Below are 24,727 nucleotides of genomic sequence, written 5' to 3'. Positions count from 1 at the left end.
GAAAAAGCCAGTATTATTTTTCAGGTCTATTTTATTAGAAGCATTAAAATTTTTAAAACCCTCAACAACTAACACGCAATATGCTGAAGGCTGTTAGAAGCAAAGTATTAAACATGAAACAGCAACTGAACAAAAAGCCTATTCACGCATTTCTAGAAGAGTATGCCTAATAAAGAAGTAGTTGTATGGAGACATACTACACTGCATACAGTAAAGCTTCCATATCACTGCCCTGTTTTTTAAACTTCCCCATCTTGTAAAACATGAATATTTGTAAGCTTGCAGGTGGCATTTTGAAGAGTAGAATCCAAGTAGAGACTAGGTCATGTAAAATTAGAAAGTCTGAACACAGAAAAAGAATCAAAGTTGGCTAGTTTCAAATTTTGAGGTCTGCATTCACCTTTCCTTTGCTCTAGTTCTAGTCCCTGAGATACATGATATAAAGAGAAAAAATAATTATCACCAAATGATGTTACTCTATTTCTTTACATCCTCTTACCCAAGCCTTCATTGAGAACTTACTGTAAAATGATGGACATGAGGCTTTAACAAGTTTATGGTGGGTATTTGGATGAATTCTTGAGTTCTACAATTATCTGGCAAGTTGGCCAGATAAAAAAAGCTGTAACTCTAACAATAAAATACTCTCTATTACCAAAAAGCCCAAAACAAAACAAACTCAAAACCTAAATTCAAACGCAATATAAAATAAAGCAACAGGTATTTACACACTCTAATATAAATCTGGTGATTAGTTTATATCCAGTTAAGTAAAAAAATTTGATAAGCAATTTTCAGGGAAATAATATACAGTTTATGTACTTTGAATTCATTAAAGAGTAACAGATTGATAATATATTTTCACATATAGAGTAATCTCTAAAATATGACAAAAAAACCTTAACATAAAATCTAAACAAAATATTAACTCTACTTTATTGAGCCAAAGCTCCTACATAATAACATGCAAGAATTTTAAATTCTTGAAAGCAAGTGTCAAGTACTATACACAATTTCCATACACAGCAGGTAGTAAAGCAAGAAAAGAACTGACACAGTTACTCTCCTTAAAAGAGACATACAATGGAGAACTGTTATACAGCTCTAGCATACTACAGGTCTATGCATTAAAGATGTTGTGGCTATTAACAGTTTAAACCTTTACTGTATTTTGCTAATTGGTACATAGAACTTTAAAGCTTTTGAAAGATAAAACATTCCAGTCAGTTCAATTCTCCAGCATTGTTCAAGTATTCCAAGTAGGAACAAAGAGGAAAATAAATCTGCTTTAATTGCTGAAGAATCACAGATAATAGAGATGGCTGAATACTGTAGAGGAAAGATCTTTTGTTCCTTAAACAATTTAAATATAGAAAGATCATTCTCTTTTTTAAGTTTTAATGGTTCCTGTCTGCATATAAAACTATTATTTTTAGCATTCACTTCCTTTGTGGTATGCAATAAGTTTTATATATTAATAGCTTGATAATATGTAAAAATAACTTACTTTAATGGGCATATATTTCAAAAAACAAAAAAATTCTGTACTTATCTAGACAAATTTAGCAATAATTATATATGATAAATAATTTGACTTGTTTTAATGATCATCATTGTTAAATACATGAAAGAGTTAACTGGAAGTTGCTTTAAAACTTAGGTCATTATTAAGAGTAGAAATGTTTCTGCTTTAAATGATTAAGTAACTTCTATTTACATAAATTTTCAGTAATTTAAGAGCATGTTTTACCCATAAACATAAAAACAAACAATTTTAATATTAGTTCATGTTTACTTATATGTATAATGTATTAAGAATATGAAATGCAATGTAATAATCTAAACACATCAGCAATCATTTATTGCATGATTAATGTTATTGGTACATAACAAATTTACTGATTAACCTACACAAAAAGTGCAGAAAGAAGAACCTTTTCTTCTAGCTTTACTAAGTATTAACATCTTTCATTACTTGAGTCTGGTATTTTTAAAAATCAATCTCTCTCACACACACATACACACACGATAGTACTAAAAAAGACCAATTAAAGAATGGCCATGTCACCATAAAATTTACACTTCCAAAATCATTAGTCATTACTTCTTCCTTGGAATTTTAAGCAACAGTATTGCTACAAACTTAAAGGCTATTCATCCATTTTTTTTCAATAGCTTGAGGGTAGTGTAAAAACCGACACAGGGAAGTACATTGTAAAAAAACTACAGTTGCTTTTAAAACATAAAATATATTGCAAATTAACATTTATGTTTAGTCAATGCTTTTTCTCTTTTTATGTTAAACGTCTCATCTAAGTAAAAGACTATAAATAAGCATTTGTAGGCTAAAAAACTTGAAGAAACATTATCCATATTTAGTGAAAGTCTTAAAAAAAAAAAAAAACCCCACATGCTAAACTGCCACCATGGTAGGTTCTCAAAGGCTACTATTCTTTGATGTAAAATGAAATACTACTTAGTGAATAAAACATAAAAAACTCCTGTCTACCCTTCAAAGAGACATATCCTTTGACCCAGTGCTCCAGACTAAAGCCTTGAAATTTTTGCACAAGAATGCTGCGTGAGTAAAGTCCAGACAAAACAGACACTTGAGATGCTAGAAGGCTGTATAACTCCAATCGCAGACACTATTCCTTCCAATAATCTAACAGAGATAGCGCTGCTATACACCAAAAGAAAGTAATCTCACCAAAAGAAAACTGACCCCTTTAGAAAAAAAAAAAGCAAACAGTCAAAGCAAATGTAAGTCTTTAACTTAGGTTTATCTTTTTGTGCAGGTCACCTTTTAATGACCAATTTTTAATTCAAATTTGCAGACTTACAAAAAGCTTTTATCTATAAACTTTTAGTACCATAGGAAGAAAAACATAAAATAAATACTTATATAGCAAATATAATTGTTCTATTTTTGAAGGTTTGAAAAAATTATTCAATTTTATAAATTTCTTAGAACAAGTTCAAGTAATGAAAAAATTTTAAAAACTATTACAGTGACAAAAACTTTTCTATTAAATAACCATTCCTGCTGTAGGGACATTCTAAAACAGCAATATTAAAACCACATCGGCTGACCTGTTACCAGTACTATGTGCTTATTAATCAAGGAGTAATTACTTATTGCAAGTATCAGCAAGTACAGAGGCTTTAACTGCTGTTTTATTGCTATGTGGAAGAAACTGTCAAGTAGTGAAATACAACAAACTGGCAACATTCAGATTCTATTTGTTTTACATGCACACCTAATTTTTAAATGAAGATATTAATAGAGAATACTAAAAATGTCTAACATATTAGGATTTTACATTAACAGCAGTGTACTAAGAAGTAATTTTTTCAAACAAGCTTTGTAATAATAGCTATTCTTCCGACTCCACAACACCCCAAAAGACTTAAGTTTTACAGACTGCTAAATAAAAAGTTTCCATTCTCACATACATTTAAATTGAGGATGCCTATGTAACTAACCATAATACCTTTGTAAAAGTTAAAACAGGTGGTACTTAATAGTTTTTAAACAAAATAACTGAAAACATAAATGAAAACAAACAATTTAAAGTGTCAATATAAACACTTAAGCATAGTGCCTGGCATATGTATTGCTCAGTAAGTACTTATGGAGTAAAATAAAGAATGAAGGAAAGATGGTGCCAACATAATTTATATAAAAGTAATATACTAATCTCCAAACTATTAAAGCTTACTTTGTATTATTTTTATTAATAAATTGAAATTATTCTTACATTTCCTGAGAGTATTTTTCTATTTTTTGTATTAATATCTTAACTGTAGTAGTAAATAGTTAACATAAGGCAATTGTGACAAGGAATCAGTATGTAAAAAACAGGTAATAAAAATGATTAAAAAGCAAATCAAAAGCATACCTATGTAGGTCTAATTTATGCTTTGGTTGTTTTGTAGGGGAATACATACTCAAAATCTTTAAAGAGCACTGCAAATTTAACTTCTCTCCTTTGTATAGTCTAAGAGTACATAAAAAAGACAACATGTTCATTAAACTTGGGTATTCATCAAATGTACTGAAAGGAGATTGTGGTGGGGGGGGAGGCATAAAGGAAAAAAGTTGCCCTCTTAATAAAGCACAAAGGCAAAGACATTCTTCACCCAACCTCCATGGCACAGCTCCTCCTGCAACAAAAACCAAGGGCCAAGCAAACAACCATTTGTAAGTTTTCCTTGTTATCTGCAGGAAGTATCACACATTTGGAAATAATGATAGTGCAACCCACAAAAAGTTTTTTTTAAACATTAAATATAAGTTTACACGATTGTTTTAACATGCTATCATCTGCCTTTTCAATATTTAAACTCTTATTAGTTCCAAGAGTAAACAAGATTAGTTAGCAGTTCGTGCGTAACAAAGAGAAGACATTCTTAACATTGACTAGTTAGAAAATTACCACGTACTCTAATGTTAAATTCTAAATTAACAATAAAGGAATTATCACAACTTTATTTTCTGAATATTCATTGCCTAACAATGTCAACATTGTATACAGCTCCAAAATGAGAGAATGGGATTCTCTGCACTAGAAAATATTAGACAGACTGTCCTCCTCTACATTGTATGGCTAAAAAAAGATAGCATACATGCTGTCAATATACAATTGATGTCCAGAAAAAACTAATTTTTTCTTTGAACTTACATTGGTACTGACATCCACAAAGTACTATAAAAATTCCTTTACTTTATCCTGTCTATTAAATTCTGCCTATCACACATAATAGTAAAAAAAAAAAAAAAATTAAGCTTTACTTGGTAAGATGTTCTTTGAGTGAATCAGAGAGTAAGTTAAAGATAATAAATAAAGATAATATACTCAAGATGGATGAAAAGAAACATGACTTGATAACAGTACAAATAAAAAAGAATCTGAGGTTTTAGCTCTCCATGAAATCCACATAAGAAGCATGAGATTTAAAGTTTAAAGTTGCCTTACTAGAACTGCTGTGATTAAAAGGAATAAAGGCAATAATCCCCATCACAACCTGCACCACATCTGTAGTATGAAAAACTGTAGCAACAACATTTTAAAAGAGATTCAGTCAAACTGGAGAGTAATTAAGATAATTAATTATCTGGAACTCAGTAAAATAAATAAAAGCCCTGGGGATATTAAACCCAGAAAAGAGAAGACTTAGGAGAATGACTCAAACTTTTTGGTTTCAGGACTCTTTTATACTTTTAAAAATTACTAGAACGCCAATGAGAGTTTGTTTATATGATATATGCATACCCCATTTTATCATGCCTTGCTTTATTGTACTTCACAGATAATTATGATTTTTACAGATTAAAGGTATGTGGCAACTCTTTGTTCAGCAAGTCTATCAGTGCCATTTTTCCAAAAGCATGTGCTCACTTTGTTAGTCTGTGTCACATATTGGTAATTCTCTCGATATTTCAAACTTTTTCATTATTATCGTATCTGTTATGGTGATCAGTGCTCATTGATGTTACTATTGTAATTGTTTTAGGGCACCACAAACCACATCCATAAGGGACTGCAAACTTAATCCATAAATGCATGTGTTCTGACTGCGCTTCTGACCAGTCATTTCCTGTCCCTCTCCCACTTCCTACCCTCAGGCCTTCCTATTCCCTGAGACACAACAATATTGAAATTAGGCCAACTAATAACCCTACAATGATCTCTAAGGGTTCCAGTGAAAGGAAGAGTCCCATGTCTCTCACTTTAAATCTAAAGCTAGACATGATCAAGCTTAGTGAGGAAGGCTCGCTGAAAGCCAAAACAGGCCTCTTTCACCAGTTAGCCAAGCTGTGAATGCAAAGGAAAAGTTCTTGAAGGACATTAAAAGTGCTATTCCCATGAAGACATGAATGACAAGAAAGCTGAACAGCCCTATTGCTAATATAGAGAAAGTCTGAGTGGTCTAGATAGAATCTCAAACCAGCCACAACATTCCCTTAAGCCAAAGCCTAATCTAGAGCAAGGCCCTAATTCTCTTCAATTCTATGAAGGCTGAGACAAGGGAGGAAGCTGTAGAAGAAAAATTGGAAGCTGGCAGAGGTTGGTTCGTAAGGAAAGAAGCTGTCTCTATAACAGAAAGATGTAAGGTAAAGCAGCAAGTACTGATGTATTTAATAGAAGCTGCAACAAGTTATCCAGAAGACCTAGCTAAGATAACTGATAAAGGTGGCTACACCAAACAACAGATTTTTAGTGTGAATGAAACAGCCTTATCTTGGAAGATGATGCCATCTAGGACTGCGGTCCTCAACCCTTGGGCTGTGACCTGGTACTGGTCTGTGGTCTGTTAGGAAACGGGCGCACACCACTGCCCCCCACCCCCAGTCTGTGGAAAAAGTGTCTTCCGTGAAACTGGTCCCTGGTGCCAAAAAGGTTGGGAACTGCTGATCTAGGAATTTCACAGCTAGAGAAAAGATAATACCTAGCTCCAAAGCTTCAAAGGACAGGCTGACTCTTCTCTTGTTAGGGACTAACAGTTGGTGACTTGAAGTGGAAGCCAATGCTCATTGACCATTCTGAAAATCCTAGAGCCCTTAAGAACTATGCTAAAGCTACTCTGCCTCTGTTCTATAAATAGAGAACAAAACCAAGATGACAACACATCTGTTTACAACATGGTTTACTATAATTATGAATATATACTTTAAGCCCATTGTTGAGACCTAATGCCCCCACCCCACCCCCCAAAAAAGATTCCTTTCAAAATACTACTGCTCACTGACAATGCACCTCGGCACCCAAGAGCTCTGATAGAGATGTGCAAGGAGATAAAGTTATTTTCATGCCTACAAACGTGACATCCATTCTGTAGCCCATGCATCAAGTAATTCTGACTTTCAAGCCTTCTCATTTAAGAGATACATTTTGTAAGGCTATCTAGCTGCCATAGATAGTGATTCTTCTGATGGATCTGGGCAAAGTAAAATGAAAACCTTCTGGAAAGGATTCACCATTCCAGATGGCAATGAGAACATTCACTGATTCATGGAGGAGGTAAAAATAGCAACCTTAACAGGAGTTTGGAAGAAGTGATTCCAATCCTCATGGTGACTTTGAGAGGTTCAAGACTTAGCAGAGGAAGTAATTTCCCATGTGGCAGAAATAGCAAGAGAACTAGAAGTGGAGCCTGAAGATGTGACTTAATGGCTCCAATCTCATGATAAAACTGGAACAAATGAGAAGCTGCTTCTCATGGATAAGCAAATACGTGGTTTCTTAAGATAGGAATGACTCCTGGTGAAGATGCTATGAATACTGTTGAAATGACAACAAAGGATTTAGAATATTCCATAAACTTAGTTGATACAGCAGTGGCAGAGACTATTGACTCCAATTTTGAAAAAAGTTCTACTGAGGGTGTAATGTTATCAAACAGCACTGCATGTGACAGAGAAATCTTTCACGAAAGGAAGAGTCAATCGATGTGGTAAAACTCATTGTTGTGTTATTCTAAGAAATTGCCACAGCCACACCAACCTTCAGCAACCACCACCCTCATCAGTCACCAGCCATCAACATAGAGGTAAGGGGACCCTCCACCACCAAAAAGATTATGACTCATTGAAGGCTCAGCTGATCGTTAGCAATTTTTAGCAATATTTTTAAATTAAGGTATATATATATATATATATATATATATAGTTTTAGACATAATGCTATTGTACACTTAATAGACTACAGTATAGTGGAAACATAACTTTTATATGCACTGGGAAACTCCCAAAATTTGTGTGACTTGCTTTATTGTAATATTCACTTTACTGCAGTAGTCTGAAAATGAACCTGCCACATCTCTGAGGTATGCCTGTATATCTATAGATATTTACCAAATAATAAATCAAAATGGAGAAAAAATTTAAATATGAGCTTAATTTAAAATAATAAACCAGTTATATAATAAAAACGTTTTAATTAAAAAACTGTATTTTCAAAAACTAAAAGTGAGAAGAGTGGCACTTTTGTATTTTATAAAATCCTTTAATGTGTAGCTTAATAGAAGACAGCTGAATTCATCTGTTCTTGCATTCACACTGCTGTGATAGGCTGTTGTTATGGCAATATATGAAGAAATTCATTGTCATACAGATATGTAGTTAGAAAAAGGAGCAACATTTTAATCGTCTTCATAATTTCATACTTGATTACATTAAAATCCTTGATTACATTAAAATTCTATCTTGCACTTTACATGAAACTTTTACTCATGCATGATTTTATAATATCATGCTTTGGTCATATGGAAAATACTGGTTTACAGAGATATGCAGAGCTTCCAAATGTTAACATATTTTGTTACAGAAAAATCAAAAGAGTCGTATTTGTTAAATTCATTACCAATGCCATTAGAATAGTCTTTAAGTACCAGAAAGATGTCAAGCTCAACCAGCTCAGTGGCAAAATCAAGTTCTATAACTATTCTAACTTTCTTTTGAAAGCAGAAGTTTATCATGGGCAATACTTCCTTGAAGTAACAAGTTCATTTTCAAGAAAATGTCTGCCATGTACCAAAAACTAAACAACCATAGTTTGTCATCTGTTATTTATTGTCTTTTCAATTAAAAGCTGTACCATGAAAAAAGTGGTTAATTTTCACTTTGCAACAGCAACTCAACCATACAAGCACTTTTCCTTAAAACAACCATTATACTTTGGTATGCAGAAGTGTTTTATGCATACTTCCATTCTACTACATGAAACATAAAAAGGTGTGTACACAGGGTTGAGATTTTTTAAAATTAAAAATTTTCCCTGCTTCATTAAGGACATTAAGTAAAACTAATTTTTCTTTTTTAATTCTTGACCGCAAGTAAGTGAAAGCTACATTGACTGGTAGCACAGTTTGGGCCCACTGTTTTGATTTGTGCTTAGTGCCAACAGCTTTACCACAATTGTTTTGTACTATCAGTGTAAATGTCAACACAATGAGAAAGGTAAATAAAGATTTAGTGTAATTATAAAAATAGTTTGACTTTGTGGACCTCCTAAAAAGGTCTTGGGCACCACTGCAGACCACCCTTTGAGAATCACTGATTCAAGAGACCAAAGGGTGGTTTCAAATACACAGAAGGCTATCATGCAGAAAACGGCACGGCCTATATATTACTAGGGCAGACTTTGAACCAACAGAGAAATTACAAAGATGTAGATTAACATCAAATTAAGAAATAACCTTTTTTCCGCATGAAAAATTGACATATAATTTATAAACAGTAAAATTTGTCCCTTTTAGTATAGAGTTCTATGGTTTTTCTTTCACAGATGAACACAAACAAATATGGGTTTTGACAAAAGAATCATCCACCAAAATTTCCTCATATGCCTTTATAATTAACCCATCCTCCTCCATCCAGCCCTGACAACTACTAAACAATTTCCTATCTCTAGAATTTTGCCTGTTCTAGAATGTAAAATAAATGGAATCAAACAGCTTGTAGCCTTTTGAGCCTGGTTTCTTTATAAGTGTTGTTTACATTTTTCGGATACAATTCCTTTATCAGATATGTGTTTTGCACGTATTTTCTCCCACTCTGTGGCTTGTCTTTTCATTTTCCTAACAATGTCCTTCAAAGAGAAGTTTTTAATTGTGAGGAAGTCCAATTTTATAATTTTTTAAAAAATGGGCCGGGTGCAGTGGCTCATGCCTATAATCATGGCACTCTGGGAGGCCAAGGCAGGAGGGTCATTTGAGCCCAGAAGTTCAGAGACCACCCTGTCTCTACCAAAAACAGGAAAAATTTGCCACGTGTAGTGGTATGCACCTGTAATCCCAGCTACTCAGGAGGCTGAGGCATGAGGATCATTTAAGCCCAGGAGTTTGACGTTGCAATGAGCTACGATGAAGCCACTGCATTCTACCCTGGGTAACAAAGTGAGACTCTGTCTCCAAAAACAAAACAAAACAAAACAAAACAAAACAAAACAAAACAAAAGGATCATGCTTTTGGTGTTGTGTCTAAAAAATATTTGTCTAACCCAAAGTTACAAAAATTTTCTCCTGCATGTTCTTCCAGAAATTTTATTAATATAGTTTTTGGTTTTAAATTTAGAACCATGAGTTTATGTTTAGAACTTGGGAGCTAACTTTCGTGTATGAGGTATAGATAGATGAAAGTTTGTGGGGTTTTTTGCATACAAATATACAATTGTTCCATCATCATTTCTTGAAAAGACTATTCTTTCTCTCTAAGAAACAACTTTCTAATAATTATAGCTCATCAGTAATATAAAGAGCAGCCTCACAAAGAAATGAGTTAACTGAAAATTATTAAAACAGAAGTTGGACAATCAGCTGTACAGTCTAGTAAAAAAGAGCAGAAGATTAAACTGTCTTCCCAAATCTCACTCCACGAAGTACCTGCAGAAGGCTCCTCTGGGAAAGCTTACAAGTCTTCCCTCATGTCCTGCCCCCAACCTTCACCCTCCAGTAATTTAGCTTTTATTTATTTTGCTACTTATTGGATCCCCATATAAGATTTCTCTTAAACAAAAGTCAGGCAATTTTTAAAATGAAAAATAAATGAATTCAGTAATATCACTAGGTAACATCTAATGTTATCCTCTGGTTTTAGATCTCCAGGATCCATTTTAAAAAACTAGAAATAACCACTAAAATAGATCCCCAACTAAATATAGTCTATGTGCTTAAGCCCTAGGTTTTAAAAGGTATCATCTATGCTAATTTACAAATGTAACACTTATCTAGTGTTCGGTAGTTAAAAAAAATGGTATACTAATCTAATAAACTATTTTACATTATAATAATAGTGACATTAAAATGCTGTCTCTACATCTTTTAAAATACATGGATTTATTTCACATTTTGAAACATCTTTATCATTAATGTTGATATATGTATTTTAAAATCATTTTTGTTCAAAATGCAAATATAAGCAACTCCAATTACTCAGTATTTCTAGAAGTGCCCTTTTGAGCCCCTGGTCTTGTCATTATGCTATTTATCGAACCCACTGTTAGAGAGTGTGTAGAAACAAGAAGATATGAAACCCTATCAGCATTATGTCACCTACTGGATTATTTTAATACTTTAATTTGAATATAGACCTAAATGAATTGCTGTAACTCAGGCATGAGAATTACGTATGGGTTTCAGTTATCCATATTAAATATTACTTCAATAGCTATGAAAAAATGTAAATAAGGCATCAATTGATTTCAGCTGGAATACAATACTGATTTTTTTTTTTTTTTTTAAGGCAAGCATGAAAATGAGATTTATTGAGGAGAGAAAGATAGGATTTTAGGGCAAGAGTAAGATACAGGTTTACAGAGCATGGTACATACGCCACAGATGACAACTGGACACATTGTCACAGTAAAGGTAAAGCGCAAAAGGAAGGGTGCAAAAAAGGGGTTGTTTATGGTCTGCATCTTGTTTTATAGCGTCGGAACCTCCCTAGTGACTCAGCCGTCACCAGGGAACCACTTTGGACAGTTGGGAGCTGCATTACTATACATGAGGGCTGTTCTAGGTCAATTTCCGGACTCTGTGGTACCTATGCTGCTTAGCCTGTGGGCTAACAAGTCCTCTTTATTCTTTTGCAACTAGCGCACTAAGTTATGACTGGCCAATTCATGGGGTATTCCCTCCTCCCCCAGGTATGGCAGTCGCTCGGGAGAGGGTTAGGGTGGAACAGGATCAAGACAGGGACCACAGCACCCATTTTTGTCCCTAGGAGACCCAGAATCCCTCGCTATCTACCTAACAAAACCAGGACATCTGATGATGGAAACTTCTGATATCTGGACAACAGCTGTTTTAAATTATGCAATGACATAGCTTGGAGAAAAGGGTATGAAATAATAATAATAATGAAAACTAGCATATTGATAACTTACTATTTTCCAAGTTGTTTTGTTTTTGCATTTTATTTTCATCATAATCTATTAAAAAAGATTTTATATTATGATTTCACTTCATAACACAAAATCCTGAGACTTAGGGAACTAATGTACTGAAATATACATTAAGAGGTATTGAGAGAGATATGATCGAAACACAGGCCTCTAGAACCTCTTCTTGTTTTATCCCTCAGACTATTCTGAGGTAACATGATAAAGAGACTGTGGATTGAGAAAGACCTGTATTTTAATTTTGGCTGTGAATATGTCAGGTTTTAGTCTGAAATGTAGGTTCTTAGTGCACTCATGGCTGAAGAATGACCAGACACTCCAAAGTAAGGCAAACATGAAAATGAGGTTTACTGAGGAGAGAAAGATAAGATTACAGGGCAAGAGCAAGATACAGGTTTACAGAGCATGATATATATGTCACAGATGACAACTGGACCCACTGTCTTAGCAAAGGGAGAGCAAAAGGAAGGGCGCAAAAAGGGCCATACTGACATTTTGACTGACTGACAGTCCTCTGTATCTGTGGGTTCTGCAACCATGGACTCAACCAACTGCAGATCAAAAATATTTGGGGAAAAAAAATGCATGTCTAGGTCTGTGCTAAACATGTATAGATTTTTTTTTCCTTGTCATTATTCCCTGAACAATACAGTATATCACTTTATGTTGTATTAGATAAGTAATCTAGAGATGATTTAAAGTATATGAGAGTATATGCATACGTTATATGCAAATACTACCCTATTTTATACAAGGGTCTTGAACGTCTGTGGATTCTGATATCCAAGGGGAGTCCTGGAACCAATTCCCCTACGGATATTGAGGGATGACTATACTTCAAGAAAGATATAACACAGCTGGGGAAAATCTATACAGGGCAACAAAATTCACCAAAGGTATACAACTGATTTTATGACATGTAATTAAAAACATCAAACTAGTCTGTATACCTCTCTGGTATGCTTCATAGCACTTTGTTTAGAGCAACATATTATGGGCTGACTCATTCATTTGTCAAACTAGAAAGAAGAGAACTTAGAAGAGTTGTTTTATAGAGAATAAACCATAATACTGGAACAAGAACCTCTGAGGCTTAAAAGAGATGGTCCTAAGAAAAATTAGAATAATAGTACCCTCAGTAATTAACAAACACAAGAAATGTGAAAATCCTCCTCCTCACATACACACATAACTGCCTCATTTCTTTTATAATTGACTATGCAAGTGGTATTTGATTAAAATTTGAGGAATAAGTAGATATTGACTAGATAAAGACCCAAGGGTTGGTAAAAAGCATCCAGTTAGAACAAACAGAAACGCTGAATGCCCTGAAGCAGAAAAAAGACAGCAACTTCAGGCTTGGTGTGGCTGGAGCACAGAATATAAAACACAGTGGTACAAGATAATCTTAGAGAGGAAGGCAGGAGGTAAATCATGCAAGACCTCAAAGACCATGTATGGATTTTAATGTTTACTCTAAGGGCAACAAGAAACACCAAAGGATTTTATACAAGAGTGTGACAAAACTAGAATTTTTAAAGACTATTCTGGATATCTTGTGGAAAATGAATCAGAGCAAAATTAAAGAATCTGGAAAGATAATTAAGAGACTACTACAGCAATCTAAGTGAAAGATAATGTATCCTAGACCGGGATGACAGCAATGTCAGTAGGCAGACCTAAAATAATTTTAAGATAAGACAAGTCCACCTAAGCCATAAGATGTAAGTTTTCCAAATTGTCTGTTTCCTTATCTGTTTATTTGTCTGTATCTTTAATGGAAATATATCTTTAAATAGAAATTTAAGTGTGACCTATTATTTAGATTATGCTTAGAGGCTCACAGTTGAGTGATAAAATACTATATGATACAGGAGTGTTAAAAAACACCCATATATTTGATACTAGAAAACCAGATATAAAATGAAAAGCATGCTTACATCATTACACATTTCTATCATACGTCTTGGAAATATTACCAAAGGTATGTTATAGTACAACATAAGCATAAATATCAAGTTGTACCTAAACTGACAGACCACACATTGAAAAATTTTGTAAAGTGATAGCTACCAAAATTCTATCTACTACTGATTAACAAAAGATTATTATTTACTTGTTGCTAGTTGCAATCTAACTTTCATGCATATGCAGAAATGGGACATGTGTATATATGAGTTTTTATATACACATACATACAGTAAAAATAATGTTGCAGGGTTCCAGGAAAACCCAATATATTTAATTTTAGATAGTACTAGTTAGTATTTCACAACTTAATTAAATAGGAGTGTAACTAAGAAAATAAAAAATACATTCATTACAAAAGTATTCCAATTGCTACTTATAAACACCACAAAAATGGAAGTTTTTCATAATTTTGATTTCTTAATATCTGTATGACTTAATATTTGTGTGTAATGCTTAACACAATCTTTATCTTTTTGTGAATATTTCTTCCTAAAATGCATGTATAACCTAGAAATTCAAATTCAAATCACTTTTCTAGAAACACTCTCAATATCTATTGTACAAAAATAACCCCAAAGGCAGAATCATAGCAGGGTGTACTAGAAAATCCTTACCAATTTTTCATCAACTGTTATGAGTTGCGTGTCTTGAGTTTGGTCCTGTGCCAGCCTCCATGTGGAAGTGCTCAACGACCTGCAGTGCAAGACTTTAAGTTAAAAAATGATCCATGCAAGGGGAAAAGAGAGGCAGACAAATCTTACATAAACAAACTACTTTAACAATATCTGTCTTATTTAAAAACAAAAAAAGGAAAGGGAAGAAAGAGAAGAGGGCACAAAAGTCCTTTTTCTCCCCAATTAGTTCTGTCTGCTGAGTTTTTGGCAGACTCTCAGTTGACAGTTCACAACAGGCTGCACTTTATGTCGGTCTACAGGCTCTCTGTCACAGAAATGCCATCAGTGACAAGTACTGTACTACTCTCCATGAGTACACAGTGGCTGGTTTGTCATGACCAGGCAGAAACATGCAAAGCTATATCAACTGTTCTGGAATGCTGATTTCTAAATGGATGGCATCAGAAAGGGGGAAAAAAAAAAATCTCAGTAAGTTCTTCACTCTAATTTCAAACCAAAAGTAGTTTAAATAGGAATGATTTATATGATTATTTTAACTAATGTTAGCAGTTTAGTCCTCATCCCATTCACAAAACTAGAGAAAGTACGAATGGCTAAAATAGAAATATTAAATTGGAAGTAAAATGGGCACAGAATCTAGCTCCTTTGTACTAACATTTTTCCCCTCACCCCAAAGAAATTATTTAAAACTAACAGCCTTTTTATTTCATGTACACATTGTCATTCACACTATTAAAAACAAGTGTCATACCTATGCCTGACTATGACATTTTAGCATTTTCAAGTTTTTCAAACTATTAAGGCATCTTAAGTAGATTTCTCTTTTGAAAATAAGTTAGTATATATAATTATGGCTGGCTCAAATTTCCAAACTAAATATATAGCCTTTGGTCCTTTCTTTTTTTAATACAATATAATCAATAAACATACAATAAACATAATTTTCTCTCTTTTTTTAAAAATTTTATAGGAGTAGAAACACTGTCATAATTTTGAGGCAGAATAATTAATCATCAATAATTGACAAACTGTTAAAAGTTCAACTTTCAGTAACATGTACATAGATTTACAGAAAACCTACATATTAATCAGATAATTTAAAGATAGCAATACAAAAGGCTTTACTGCTTTATGAATATATTTTTTAAAAAATCTGTCAATTATTTTCCAAACTCAAGATATCATGTAATTCTTTATCATTGTAAATGTCCCACACTACACAAAATATATCTACATGGAAATTATTTTAAATTATTTACATGAACAGTTAAAATATATGTTCCAGTTGTTAGAATATTAAAGAAGTATAATTATGCACTTTTTATAATTTATTTTATTCTGAAAATCATTAAGATCAATAATATGACAATAAAAAAATTAGGGGCCAGACACGGTGGCTCATGCCTGTAATCCTAGCACTCTAGGCGGGAGGACTGTTTGAGGCCAGGAGCTTGAGTCCAGCCTGGGAAACATAGCAAGATCGCTTCACTACAAAAAATTAAAAGATTAGTTAGGCATGGTGGTGCATGCCTATAGTCCCAGTTACCCAGGAGGCTGAGGCAGGAGGACTGCTTGAGCCCAGGAGACTGAGGTTGCAGTGAGCTATGATGACACTACTGCATTCTAGCCTGGGTAACAAAGTGAGATCCTGTCTCAAAAAAAAAAAAAAAAGAGTACTTTTAACTAAATACACATATGGCAAGAAAAACATTAGCCAATGATAAGAGAACTCCTGAGAACTTGAAATATTAGAAAATGTAGTTACATTTTCTAAATACAGGTGTTCCCCCCGTATCCTTGGGGAATACATTCCAAGATTCCCAGTGGATGCCTAAAACCGTGGATAGTACCAAACACTATACATGCTATGTTTTTTCCTATACATGTATACCTATGATAAAGTTTAATTTATAAATTAGGCACAGTAAGAGAGTAACAATAATAATAAAATAGAACAATTAAGTAAAATAAGGGTTACATGAACACAAGCACTGCAATACCGCAACAGTCTATCTGATCCTCAAGATGCCTCCTAAAGTGACTAAGGGCAGCCTACACAGCCTGGATGCACTGAACAAAGGGATAATTCACATTCTGGGCGGGACAGGGCTGGGTGGCCTGAGATTTCATCACGCTCCTCAAAACAGTGCAGAATTTGAAACTTATGAATTGTTTATTTCTGGAATTTTCCATTTAATATTTTTGGACCATGGCTTACCATGGGTAACTGAAACCGAGAAAAGTAAAACCATAGATAAAGGGGACTATGGTAGTTTCCCTAATGAAGAGACTTGTTAGGTAAAAATAGTGCAGATTATTAAATAGATTTAAAATTGAACACCCATTGGGCTGTGCAATTTTGGCCTACATAGTGGATTTAATTTAAACAATTGTCTCTTAATTGTTTAATAAAATCTTAGTGTACATTAGTTATAATCCAAAGGAAATTTCTTAATTTAAAAAACCATACATAATTTACTTTAAGGATATATTTTAATAATTTTAGATTAATCTCCAACTAACTATAATAAAGCTATATCTTTTGTAAACGTATGTGAACTATTTATTATAAATAAATACACAGATGAAAAATTATCTTATATTTTAGTCAAGCTGTATGTAAAAAACACAGTAAAAAAAGATATTGAGTAAAATAATCCTACCAGAAAGCTAAAAATCACAATTAAAATTTTTTATAAAAAAAAAAAAACCCTTCAAGATACACTAAATTTCAAAGAGATCAAAAATAGGGATTTTAATTTTTATTTAAAACAATATATTCACATAATTTATTTCAGAAAAATTTGCCTAGGTTAAAAAGCATAATGTGTTTGTGTAGGTTATATTAGGTTATGTGATAAGTCACTACACCCTAAACAGAAAGCAATTATTAAAGGTATCAATGTGAGAAAAAATTTCCCCCAATTCTAGATAAGGTAGCCACAAAGGTTCAGAGTCAATTATGAATACAGTAATTAATAAAGGATACATACAAAATATAATCTATAGGTAAATTTTAGACTAAACATGAATTATACAGCAAATATCTTTTTGCTGACTAGCCTGTAAGGAATGTCACATCAGTGAAATGGTAGAAGAAAATATTTTTAATAATATTAGAGTATAAAAACGTTGTTAAACAAACAAACAAAAAAAAAAACCAAGAAAACAAAAAATGACAGAAACTACTACATAAAACCAAAAATTTCTAAACCAAATATATTGTAAATGATATATAAGACAGATAACAAACAAGGAGAAAATGTTTACAACATAGAACAGTAAGCGATCGATACCCAAAATAGGAAGAAGAGCTCTTACAAATTAGTAAGGGGTAATTTGTTAAGTTTTAAAAGATGGACTCTAAACAACAAAAAAACAAACAACCCAATTAAAAATGGAATAAAAAGACCTGAATAGACATTTGTCCAAAAAATATATAGAAATGGCCAACAATCATATGGAAAGATGCCCAATATCACTAAGAATCAGAAAAATGCAAATCACAACACAATGAGATACATTTCACACCTATTACGGCAACTAGCTACCAAGAAAACAGAAAATAAGTATTGACAGGGATGTAGAGAAATTTGATCCCGTGTGGGAATGTAAAATGGTGCATCCACTACAGAAAATAGTGTGATGGTTTCTCAAAACATTAAATATAGAATTACCATATGACCCAGCAATTCTATTACTAGGTATAAACTCAAAAGAACTGAAAGTGGAGACTCAAACGGATGTTTGTGCTGCAGTATTCACAGTAGCAGTATTCAGAACAGCCAAAAGCAAAAATAGCCAAAATATTAATAACCATATTTTACTGAGCAATGTATCATGACACTAGAAAGTATACATGTAGAAACAATGACTGTGTCATTAGAAAATAAATGGTAATTTTATTTATTCTGCTATTTGGTACCCATTTTTGAGAAACTTATAAAAGTTCTGTTTGCCTCATGAGTTTGCCTTTATTTCTGTCTATTTGTTTTGTTAATTGGTCTGTTCCCATTTCCAGGGTTCTAAAATGTCAACCTAGATTCTAAGCCCAAAGGATAAACTCTGAGGGCTGTGACTGTTATTATCAATTACCATTATTAATAATGGTATTAAAAGTGTACAATCCATTTGTTATATTTAGTCTTTCTATATAAGTTTCCTGTAAGAAAAATATCCTGGAAATGAATAACAAGGACCTTATTTCCAACCCTGGTTTTACAACTTAACTAGCTGTCTATGAGCAAATCCTTTACTTCTATGTCTCTAGGCTTCATTCTTTGAAAATTTATAAAATTAGGAACTTGTTGCTCTAAAGTTTCTTCTAGTAATGACAATTTATGATTCTAATAAGTGGAACTGAATATAGTTCTAGCTTGTTTCAATGTTATGGAGCAACCACTGAACTCATATAATAATCTATTTTTCTTTAAAAATCTATGCAGTTACAACTTTCAAAACGTAAATATACACATTTTCTTTATCCCTTTATTCACTGATGGGCGTTTGGTTATTATTGCTAAAAACATTGATGTGTAGGTTTTTGTGTGGTCATAAGTTTGCAACTCATTCGGGTAAACACCTAGGAGCACAACTGCTGATCATATGTTAAGACTATGTTTTAGCTTTGTAAGAAACTGCCAGACTGTCTACCAAAGGGCTGTACCATTTTGCATTTTCACTAGCAATGAATGAGACTTCTTGTTCTCTTCATCCATGCCAGCATTTGGTGTGGTGAGTGTTTTGAATTTTAGCCATTCTAATAAGTGTGTAACGTTCATTGTTGTTTTAATTTTTAATTCCCTAATGACACATGATGTCAAGTACCTTTTCATATGCTTATTTGTCACCTGTATATCTTCTATAGTGAGGTGTCTGTTCAGACCTTTACCTACTTTTTAATTGTTGAATTTTAAGAGTTCTTTGTATATTATCCTGTGGGAGTGAGGGGAAACTTCCCCTTCACACGGAAGTTTGCTGAAAGATGAATACACAATAAGGCAGATTAATAAGAGAAAGAGATGTATTAATACCATGTGCACAAGGAGAATTAAGAGTGAACAAAGTGATTACCCAATATCCCAATGAGGTCCAGAAATTTATATACCCTCATTTTAGAGGGGAGAAGGAGATGAGGAATATAGGTAATTCTGTTTAGGGTCAATAAATGGTTACTAGGGAGGATAAATGGATGGGGGGAAAATAGACTGACTTGTAAATGATTCTCTTCAGAAATTAAATTAACCGGAGAGATGGTATTATATTTAAAATGATTTGGGCCAGGTCTGGTTGCATTCTTGATCTTCTTTCCTGTAATATATTGAGACAACAGGGCGGGGATGGGAAGTTGATTGTTCTTTTTGATGGGTCTGGTTTTTTTTTAATGAAGAAAGAGGGAAAGCCCCTACCAATGTCTTTAATTCAAAATACTCTTTATACCAAGGAGTTATATTTTGGGGTGAAATTTCCTGAGCTCCTTCATTCTCCCTATCTGGAACTTCCCCATAAGTTTCATATATTAAAAGCTGAGTTCATGGCTGTGGAGAGAGAGTTCAGGTTAGTAGTTGAGTAACAAGAGATCTGAAAAGGAAGATAAGAACATAGTTTAGAATCAGAAGCAGAAAAGAACAGATCTAAGTACATTTCCACACGCCCCCTTAAACCAGTCTCTCATTCCTGGGAATAGATCAGACCAATATAATGGTTTTGTTTCATTAACCTGATGGAGAGTACTTATCTTGTCTTTTTAGAAGTGTGGATCAGTCTCTACTTGCCCTGAGTGGTTTATGTAGAAAAGCATTTTTCACCAATAATCACACAAGCTCCTCCCTACTAGGCTCTCAGGGCATCCAGAACACAGCAGTTTTGAAATACAACAGAAGCTAGGCTGTTGACTTCTGACTGAAGTGCTTCCAGTGCTTATATAGGGATATTGAACTCTTTCTTATCCTGTTATCATGGAGAGATTCAACATTGCCTTTTCAATTTCATAAGTTCCAAATGCCGGGAAAAGAATCCTGAGCACCAAAAAGAACTTAGAATTGTGATATACACATGGATTTTTAATATCGTGTCTAGTACATCTGTGTGGTACCACTTTATGAATGAAAGAGCCCATGTTTCTAATTTGGCTGGCATTTAAAGTGGAGAACCTGCTTCAGAGGTGTCACGTAACCAAGTCTACAGCGTCTTGACCATCTAGGTGGGAACCACTTGTACACTTTATCGCCACACAAGATAAAAAGACCAGTGTTATTTACAGATGGGGTCAGGTTGGAACCTGTGACCTCCCAGTCTGGAGTTTGCTATGCCTTTTCTTCCTCATTGGTACTTCCACATCTCCAGTTTCCACGTGTTCCTGCCAGTCTGTGGGAACAGAACAAGTTGCGAAGTATTTGATATAAAAGGCCTTTGGTCCGATTCTGGCAGTTATAGGGCTTTATTCTGTCACTTAACCAAGTCAATCCAGACTTTTGGTTTATCCATATGTAATCTTTAGTGTCTGGCATCTTAACGGGAGCAAGTGAGCTACCCCAAGTTGCACAGGCCTGGCTTATGAGTCATCCATAACATCTGGTGATTTAACAAGCATTGACATCATGAGGGTTGGTGTCAGCTCCATCTCTGATCTTTGTAAGAAGTGCAAGAATGCCAACTGTGGAATTAAATCATAGAGTCTAATCACAATATTGCCCTAGTATGTCACCCAGGAAAGATCCAGCATCATCCCTCTCTCTTCAATGCAAAGGGAAAATTTTCTTTCTAGTGATTTTACCTGAGCAAAAGACAGTTCTTGAGCTTCCACAGAGGTTTTACTATGTCCAGTTGACTCCCCAACAAGAGAAGCAGCATGTTGTTTATTTTTTTCTCATTGTGGATGCCCCATCTTGTCATATATCCACCTTCTGGACTGGTTCCACCAGCCACTCACATTGGCAGAAACAAAAATGAATTCAGGTTCCTCTGCATGATCTAGATGTTGGCATAACCAGCAATTAGACGGACCAATTAATGTGGACAGGGTTTGAAAGACTGGTGCAAAGGGATGCCAGGTTTGTGCCTGACATGCTGGGAAAAAAGGTTAGTAAGAGAAAGGCATAGTTTGAAAGAAAAATCATAGTGGAAGATTAAAAGGGAGAATGGGATATGATGAGGCAATCTCCACTCAGCTTCCAATGTGCAGTCCTGGAAGGGTGAGGCTTAAAAGAGGAAACGTTTAAAAAGGACCTTTTCTGGGGGGGAAAGGGGTTTTAAAAAAAAAAGGAGGTTTTAGATGAAAAATGGGGTTTCTTGATCCATGACCTTCGGAAAAAGCTATCTACTTCGTGAAGACATCTGCTTTAGGGGCCTGGGAACTGGCCCTGGAAATCTTTACTTTCAGGTCACCTGAAGGATGGCCCCCCAATTGTCTTGGTGTAGTTTGGTGTGGCTCATATGAATCCAGGAAGATTTTTCTTTTATTTTTATGGTGGTGTAGGTGGTTAACAGTACTTAATAATGTCCCAGAGAGGTGACAGTGCATGTCTTCTTCTAAAAACTTTGATGTAAACACATAATTTCCTGGTCAAAAAGGTTGGGAAGACTTGTCAGTTGGCAGAGGTCATGCTCCTTTCACTTGTTGATGATATGCTCCAAGCATATTAGTTAGCACCTGCGTGTAGCTAGTCATAGTATTGAATTGTTCACTTAAATCCCCATAGTGTTCAGCCAGCCCAAGAATAGAAGGTTTAGAGGGGCCAGTAGGCATGGGGTGACTGAACACTACTTCAAAAGGGGTTTTAATGTCTCCTATTTGGAGTATTCCAGATTTTTATAAGGGCCAAAGGTAATGCTTCTGGTCATTTAAGTCCACTGTCTTGACAGACTTTTCCCAAAGCCCTTTTTATGTCTAGATTTTTACATTCTACTTGTCCTGAGGATTGGGGATGATACTGGCTATGAAATTTTATGAGTGCCCCAGAGCCTTTGCAAGCAAGTGGTTTATTTCTACTGTAAAATGAGTCCGTTTATCTAACTCAATCCATAAAGGAATACCAAAATGAGAAATAACCTCAGTTACTAATTTCTTTACCACTATTACAGCATCAGTAAGCCTAGTTCAGTAGCATTCAGTCCATCCACTAAACATGCAAACAATAATCAAATAGTGAGAAAAGCCTAAAGCTGGAGGTAAATCTATAAAATCAATTTGGAGTGCCACCAGGGGCAATGTGGGCCTTTGGGGACTTTCTGGAGAATGTTAGTCTCCTCTAGAGATTTGGTGTCAGAGATTTTGTAGATCCCAGGGCAGTATTGCCTATTTTTTAGTTCCTTAATTATCCCCCATCTGTACTTATGTCTGTCAAGCCACAACGTTAAAAGAAAAGGGGTCACAGGGAGTCTGTTCAGCCTAATATACAATCCACCTGATAATTGTTTAGCACCATTTTGTACCCACCTATCCTTGGATTGTGGAGCATCAGCCCGATGATCAACAATACCAGACAGGGACAAAAGCAGAGTAATAAATTGAGTGGGGAAAACATAGGGAGGGCCATTTGGGGCTGCATATTTAACAGTCCTGTATGCCCTATCATTTCCTAGGGATACAGTACCCATTTCCTTAGTGTGGGCTGGGCAATGAACAATAGCAATCTTAAAAGGAAGGTGAATAGCTTGTAATAGGGCAGCAATTATAGGCCCACTGGCAATAGGAGTGCCAGAAGAAGTTAAGAAACCACAACATTTCCAAATTGTGCTAACTGCATGGCAGACTCCAAAGGCATATTTGGATTCTGTGTAAATAGCGGCAGATTTTCCTTTTGCCAATGTGTAAGCTCTAGTGAGGGCTATAGGTTTAGCAGCTTATGCTAACTTTATGGTAGTCAGAGAATATGCCTCAAGAGTTTCACATGGGGTAACTATAGCAAAACCAGTTATTATACTTCCTTTGAAATCTCGTTTATAAGAGCCATCACAAAAGAGGAGTAAGTCTGGGCTGTCTAAAAGAATGTCTGAGAGATCCTCTCACGGCTTTGAAACCATATCAACAGCTGTAAGGCAATTATGTGAGATGGAGTGTGGGTCTCCATCACTAGGGAGAGGAATGAGGGTAGCTGGATTTAAAGTATTACAACAATGTAAAATAATGAAGGGATTGCTTAATACAGCTTGCTCACAGGTGGTCTGTCGTATAGAGGTGCTGTGTTTTATGGACTTGTAAGAGAGCAGACACAGCATGGGAAACATATAGGTGAACAGGGGAACCTAATGTAAGGGTGCTGGCTTTGTCAATCAGGATGGCAGCTGCTGCTACTGCATGCAGGCATGGGGGCATGCCTGCTGCCACAGGGTCCAACTGGCATGAAAACTATGCTATAGGATGGATATGAGAGGAAAAGGGCTGTCCTAAAATACCAGCAGCAATCCCATTATTTTCATGGAAATATAGCTGGAAAGGTTTATCAAAATTAGGTAAGCCCAGGGCAGGAGGTGTGGATAATACTAATTTTAGGGCTTTACCAGAGTCTAATGCCTCTGAGGGCCAGAAAATAGGCTCCTGAATACTATCTGGGAGAGGGAATATAACGATTTAACTAGAGCAGCAAAATTAGGAATCCATTGGCAGCAATAGCCAGGTACTCCTAAGAAATTTACTTAGCTGTTTCTTAGTTTTGGGAAGAGGGATGGACAAAATTGACTCAAGGTGTTTTGGGGTGAGCTTTTGAGTACCCTGAGATATTTCATGTCCTAACTAAATAACAGTTATCTGTACCCACTGGAGGTTAGACTTGGAGGCTTTATGGCCTCTTTCAGCTAGAGCCTTTAAAAGAATAAGAGGGTTGCTTAGTCTTGCTACAGAGTAAAAGGATTATTAACGTAATGAACAAGAGTAAATTCCTGGGTAAAGGTTACAGAGTCTAAATTAGAGGATTTGAGAGAATATTGAAGGAGCCTCACAGTATTTCTGAGGTATTTGGGTCCATGTTAATTGTCTCCCTCTAAAAGTAAATGCAAGAGAAATTGTGATTCAGGGTGCAATTGAAAAGAAAGCTGAGCAGAGGTCAATTACTGGAAACCAGGCTGCATCAGCAGGAACTGAGGTAAAGATAGTAGCAGGATTACGCACAATAGGGTGTTGAGGGATTACAAAGGAGTTTATGGCTCTCAGATCTTGTACAAATCAACAGATTTGATTCCCATCTGAATCACATTTCCTTTTTTTTTTTACTGGTAAAA

At 34.7% G+C, this 24,727-nt stretch overlaps 1 protein-coding gene across 2 annotated transcripts in view; it reads right to left on the bottom strand.

The window, feature by feature from the left end:
* NDUFS4 (NADH:ubiquinone oxidoreductase subunit S4) overlaps positions 1 to 24,727 on the bottom strand; it is a 111,718-nt gene that overhangs the window by 47,755 nt on the left and 39,236 nt on the right. For both annotated transcript variants that reach the window (XM_069492430.1, XM_069492431.1), the window contains exon 2: positions 14,489 to 14,567. In XM_069492430.1, coding sequence (XP_069348531.1) covers positions 14,489 to 14,567 — 79 coding nt within the window. The remainder of the gene's footprint in view (positions 1 to 14,488; positions 14,568 to 24,727) is intronic.

This window comes from Eulemur rufifrons, chromosome 17 (assembly GCF_041146395.1).
Source record: "Eulemur rufifrons isolate Redbay chromosome 17, OSU_ERuf_1, whole genome shotgun sequence".
Lineage (NCBI taxonomy): Eukaryota > Metazoa > Chordata > Mammalia > Primates > Lemuridae > Eulemur > Eulemur rufifrons.
This window is presented reverse-complemented; position numbering and strand designations above follow the sequence as displayed.